Source organism: Leptodactylus fuscus, chromosome 1 (assembly GCF_031893055.1).
Source record: "Leptodactylus fuscus isolate aLepFus1 chromosome 1, aLepFus1.hap2, whole genome shotgun sequence".
Lineage (NCBI taxonomy): Eukaryota > Metazoa > Chordata > Amphibia > Anura > Leptodactylidae > Leptodactylus > Leptodactylus fuscus.
The window spans coordinates 27,013,463-27,019,292 of record NC_134265.1 but is presented as its reverse complement, the minus strand read 5'-3'; the positions used below and the strand labels follow the sequence as shown (position 1 = coordinate 27,019,292).

The window sequence follows — 5,830 nt, the reverse complement described above, 5'->3', positions numbered from 1 at the left end:
CCCCATTATACTCCAAGGGGTTTGCCGGTTTCTGAGGGCAACCGCTTTTTAAGCGGATTGGGTTTCCATTTTTCGGGCCCCAAGCGGATCTGAAGAACAGAAACCCGAGTGCCAGTGTGAACCTGCCGTAAGAAAGTCGCACAAATGCAATTTTTCTCCATTTTTTTTCCAGTTTCCCGTACATTGTGTAGAATATTAAACGCTACTATTACCAAGGACAATTTGTCCAGCTAAAATTAAGCCATAGCCCCGAAAAAGTGAAGGCGTTTGGAAGGCGGGGAGTTAAAAACTTAAATTTTTAGGGAATTGTGTTTAGTAGTAGTTAGTAGAAATGGACATTTCCAGACGCCATCTAGTGTTAGAGCGCCTTCGCGTTCTTATCCTGTTTGTCCCACTCTCCGATCCGTCCCAGCTGATGTCTGCGCCTGCCGCTAGTCGCCGCCACGTCACACGGGGAGTCCACCAACAAGATGGCGTTCACTTTGTACTCGCTGCTGCAGGCCGCGCTGCTGTGTGTGAACGCTGTGGCCGTTCTACATGAAGAGCGTTTCCTGAGCAAGAGTGAGAGCCCCGGGGACTGGGAAATGGCGGAGAACCGGCAGGGGGTGCACGGAGGGCGGTCATAGCCCCGGCCACACAGGCAGTGTATGCGGAGTCTCCAACCTGTGGCTACTAAGATGCTGGGGAACTACAACTCCCAGTATCCCCTAGCAGTGCAATGGGTTTACAGCAGTGCTATGAAGCCAGTGCATGCTGGGAGTTGTAGTTTCACTGCACCCTGGGCTGCTACAGGTTGCAAACCAGTGGTCTCCAACCCATGGCTATCCAACTATGGTGACATTACCAGCCTGGGAATGCCAGGGCATGCTGGGAGTTGTAGTTTCATTAAACCCATGGAGGTTCCAATCAGCTTGCAAACTCCAATCGTTCAGATTTTGCAATTGGAAAGTGACCCCTCCTTTATTGTACCTGACGTATAGGGCACCTGTCGTTGTAGTCAGGCCCCACCCACTTTTTTTGGCGTTGCGACTGTATAACGTGATCCTTTTACTGATTCTTGTTTCTGATCCGCAGTCGGCTGGGGGGCTGATCAGGGGATCGGAGGGTTTGGAGAAGAGCCAGGGATCAAGTCACAGATGATGAATCTTGTGCGCTCCGTACGCACAGTGATGAGAGGTAAGTGGCCGCCATCTTATGAAGAAATACCCACGCGGGTATTTTATAGGGCCATGTTCTAAATTGGGTGTCAGACTTGCCCACAAGCGTACCAGAGAGGATCCAGGCCAATAATGATCCAGCCCAAGGAACCTCAGTCTGACACTGTCTAGATCAGGGGTCTCAATCTCGGCAGGGCAAATGGGCCGAACGTAGAAAAAAAATTTGAAATTTAAAGGGGTAGTCCGGGTTTAATTTTTTTTATGGCCTATCCTCAGGATATAAGTATCTGATTGGTAGCCCCCAGACTGATCAGCTTTACAGAGACGCCTCCCGCGTCCGTCATGTATACAGAAGCTCTGGGCGCCTTCACCGCAGCTCAGCTCCTGTTAATTTCAATGTATGTACAACTGATTGGTCTGGGGTCCAGTTGTCGGCCACGTTCCGATCAGATATTTATGACCTATCATGAGAATAGACCATGAAAATTTAAGCCCTGACAACCCCTTTAAAGAAGACCTTTCATGTCCTCGGGCACGTGCGGTTTTATATACTGCTAGAAAGCCGACAGCGCGCTGAATTCCTGTTATGTGCCCCGTGGGAAGAGACATAAGTGCAGCTACCGATAGATCTTCACTGTCAGCAGGGCATTCCTGACTATACTGTGTGTAACGCTATACTGTCAGAGGGGCCGCTCCTTACTGCCCAGCCATAGCGCTAAGATGTAAGGAACGTCCTCCCCTCCTGAGCCGCTCAGCATCTTGGCTAGACTGTCAGGAACCCCCTTTTGAAGAGCGATCTGTAAGTGCACCGATATCTCTTCTCCCAGGGCACATAACGGGAAAGCACACATTCAGCACACTGTTAGCTTTCTAGCGGTATATAAAACCGCATGTGCCAGAGGATGTGACAGGTCTTCTTTAATGTCCAACCTCCCAACCCCAAGAGTAGCCCCACATATTTTAGTGGCCACAGTACCTCACTGCTCTCGGTTGCGAGGTTCTTTTTTCCCAAAAAAGGGGAGAAGGCCACAGACCACAGATTGCAGGCCTGTGTTGGAGACCTCTGGTCTACTGTGCACAGCTATTGGAGCCGCCATGGTGCGACTCCCTATGACCCAGTGGTCACATGACTGCTAGGGGGCCAGGAACTGTAAGGAGGAACTCTGCAGTTGATGTTGTCAGGCAGCACGTCTTCTGCTCTCCGCGGCAAATCCGTTTTTTATTTTTAACCGGACACAAAGTCCTGCATGTCTGACTTTGTGTCCAGTTAAAAAAAAACGGTTTTGCTGCAGAGACCAGAAGACGCTCATGGGCGGACACTTTGCAAACCCATGCAAATGAATGGAACTGACTGCCGGTTTCCGTCTCCTGTCCAGTTTCTCGGGCAGAAGACGGAAACCTGAAAGCGGAGACCGGGGCGCAGGTGGGACCCCGCCCTTACTCACATCTGTTGCTCTTGGAGCGTGCATAGTTCTTCACTGTCCAACTTTTCATTTTCTGGCAGTATTCTGTAATATACTTTAACAAACATTGGCTCCTTTCTGTGAAATCCTGCGTTTTTTTTTTCACTTTCCCTGGCTTCTATATTGAGAGCTGTTCCTACCTGTCACTAAATGTTACTGAGTATGGGTAGTGAAAATGAGGGGGGGGGGGGGGGTCACTTTAAACAGAGGTATCTCGGACATATGCATCCTTAGTGTCACATGACATTAGAGAATCTCCTCTTTCATATGACACAAAAAGCAAGTTTGTACATTTTATAATGTCTGAATTATAATTGTTTGTAGTGCCCCCCCCCCCCCCTCATCTCTACCTATTACACAGCCCCGTGCTCCATACGCAGTAACATTCAGTGAGAGGTGGGAACAGCTCAATACAGAAACAAGGGAAAGAATAAAAAGACAGGATTTCACAGTAAGGAGACAAAATGTGTTAAAGTATATTACAAAATGTATGAATGACTCAAATACTGCCGGACATCACAAGTTGTCACGAATTTTAGTTACGCTCAAACTGCGCATATCTTAATTAATTTTCTGTTAGCAGCAGATGTGCCACAAGACCAAGCATAAGAAAATTTCCAGTCTTAATAAGTTCCCCCGATTAGTTGGCAGGGGAGGAGGAGAGCTGTGACCATCACCTATTGTGCATAGTGGATCCTGCGTTATCTATATATAGGTGATACCGGTCCTTGTAGTCTTGTCTGTGATGAGAAGTGATCTCTACAGAACAGGAAGTGCCCACTCATTGTGAGGCTTAGTGGTCAGTATAAGAGCTGCAAGATTTCAGGACTACTGTTAATACAGTTAAAGGGATCCTATCATTGGATACCTTTTTTTTTTTTACTCCCTAACACGTAGGAATAGCTTTAAAGGGATTCTACCACTAAAACACATTTTTTTCTAGTTAACACGTCGGAATAGCCTTTAGAAAGGCTATTCGTCTCTTACCTTTAGAAGTGCTCTCCGCCGCGCCGTTCGTTCAAAATACCGGTTTGTACCGGTATGCTAATGAGTTCTCTCGCAGCGATGGGGGCGTCCCCATTGCAGCTCGAAAACCGACCACAGCGCCGCCTCTATGGTCTTGCGTATCCTCCCCTTGCTTCTTCAGCGTCCTGTCGCACGCCTGCGCAGTACGCTCTGTTCGGCGAAGATTGCCGAACGTACTGCGCACGCGCGAAATTGCAGTGCCCGCACTATGGCTGGGACCGCAATTTCGCGCATGCGCAGTACGTTCGGCAATCTTCGCCGAACAGAGCGTACTGAAGAAGCAAGGGGAGTATACGCAAGACCATAGAGGCGGCGCTGCGGTCGGTTTTCGAGCTGCAATGGGGACGCCCCCATCGCTGCGAGAGAACTCATTAGCATACCAGTACAAACCGGTATTTTGAACGAACGGCGCGGCGGAGAGCACTTCTAAAAGTAAGAGACGAATAGCCTTTCTAAAGGCTATTCCGACGTGTTAACTAGAAAAAAGTGTTTTAGTGGTAGAATCCCTTTAAGAAAGGCTATTCTTCTCCTACCTTTTAGATGTCTTTTCCACGCCGCCGTGGAACGCCCTCTTCACGCATCTTCTTCCATACTAAGTTTCAATCTTCTAGGCCTCGGGCAGAGCCGACTGCGCATGCCCAGGCCACAAGAAAATGGCCGCTTACAACAGCTTACTGTGGAAACGGCCACAAGAAAATGGCGTAGAAGTGCAAGCGGCAATTTTCTTGTGGCCCGGGCATGCGCAATTAGCTTTGCCCGAGGCCTAGAAGATTGAAACCCAGGAAGGAAGACGACACAGGGAGAGGGCGTTCCAGAAGAAGATGGAGGCGTCACTGGAGAGTTCTGTCGCAGCATTGAGGACGCCCCCAGTGCTGCGAGAGAACTCATTTGCATACCGACGAAAACTGGGATTTCTACCGAATGGCAGCATAGAGAAGACATCTAAAGGTAGGAGAAGAATCGCCTTTCTTAAAGCTACTTCTACATGTTAGGAAGAAAAAAGGGTATCCAATGATATGATCCCTTTAATGACATGGAAAATGAAAAAATACAAAAATTCTTAGAAACATTAAAAATGCTGTGATTTAACTTTTTTTTCTTTAATCTTTTTGCAGTTCCCCTGATAATCGTCAACTCGATAACAATTGTTCTACTTCTCTTATTTGGATAAAGACTCTTTTGTGACCTCTTGGGAAGACTAACTGGACTGCTGACTCCACCACCTCAGGCTGAATGCTCCCCCCTTCCTCAGCCCTCTGTGGGGAAAGATCCCGAAAACGGATGTGATGCATTTTTGTAAATTCTCTCATCAATATCCACCAATCCTGAAGCCCGAGCATTGCTGGGATCTCCGCGTGCTACTATGTCCGGTGCACTCACCTGCCACACACTGGCATAACCACACTCCTATATGTAGGCCCTGATTGGACTTGGGACTGGCGTCCAAACTCCTCCTAATAAATAATGTCTTCTGATGACCTTGTCCAAATCATCCACAAGTCTCTCCATAGCATTCATCATCTGTGGCCGTGGTATGCAACCTGTGGCTCTCCTACTGTGTTTGTAACTCTACCTCTGAGCATGCTGGGAGTAGTAGTTTTATACAGCTGAGGAGCCATAGGTCGCATACCACTAGTCAATGGTTTCTTCGAGTTTACTTGACACCATGGACACATGCAATTGGACTCAAGCCTTCAGATAGTTTGGAGACCCACCAAATGTCTTCTTAGGTTATGAGCGTGCCACTTTAAAGGGATTCTACCATTAAAAACTTTTTTTTTTGTGGATAAGACGTCGGAATAGCCTTTAGAAAGGCTATTCATCTCTTACCTTTAGACGTGGTCTCTGCTGCGCCGTTCCTTAGAAATACCGTTTTTTACCGGTATGCAAATGAGTTCTCTCACAGCAATGGGGGCGAGTTCAGTTAAACAGCGATGAGGGCATCCCCATGGCTGCCAGAGAAGTGTCTCCAAGCCCCGCCGCCTCCTTCGTCAGCAGCGTCATCTTCAATGTCTTCTTCCGGCACAGGCTCGTAACTTCTAGCAGGCGCACAGGCCACGGGAAAATGGCCGCTAACAATACTGTGCAAGCGGCCATTTTCCCGTGGCCTGTATGCCTGCGCAGTCTGCTCTGCTCAAGGCCTGACGCCTAGAAGTTACGAGCCTGTGCCGGATAAGACATTGA

The 5,830-nt window shown here is 48.3% G+C and overlaps 1 protein-coding gene across 1 annotated transcript; it reads left to right on the top strand.

Moving 5' to 3' along the window:
* Positions 1-435: 435 nt before the first annotated feature.
* IER3IP1 (immediate early response 3 interacting protein 1) lies at positions 436-5,614 on the top strand. Its single transcript, XM_075269233.1, has 3 exons — positions 436-561; positions 1,075-1,176; positions 4,762-5,614. Exons 1-3 carry the CDS (start codon positions 471-473, stop codon positions 4,815-4,817), a joined length of 249 nt encoding a protein of 82 aa, XP_075125334.1. The 5' UTR covers positions 436-470; the 3' UTR covers positions 4,818-5,614.
* Positions 5,615-5,830: the final 216 nt, after the last annotated feature.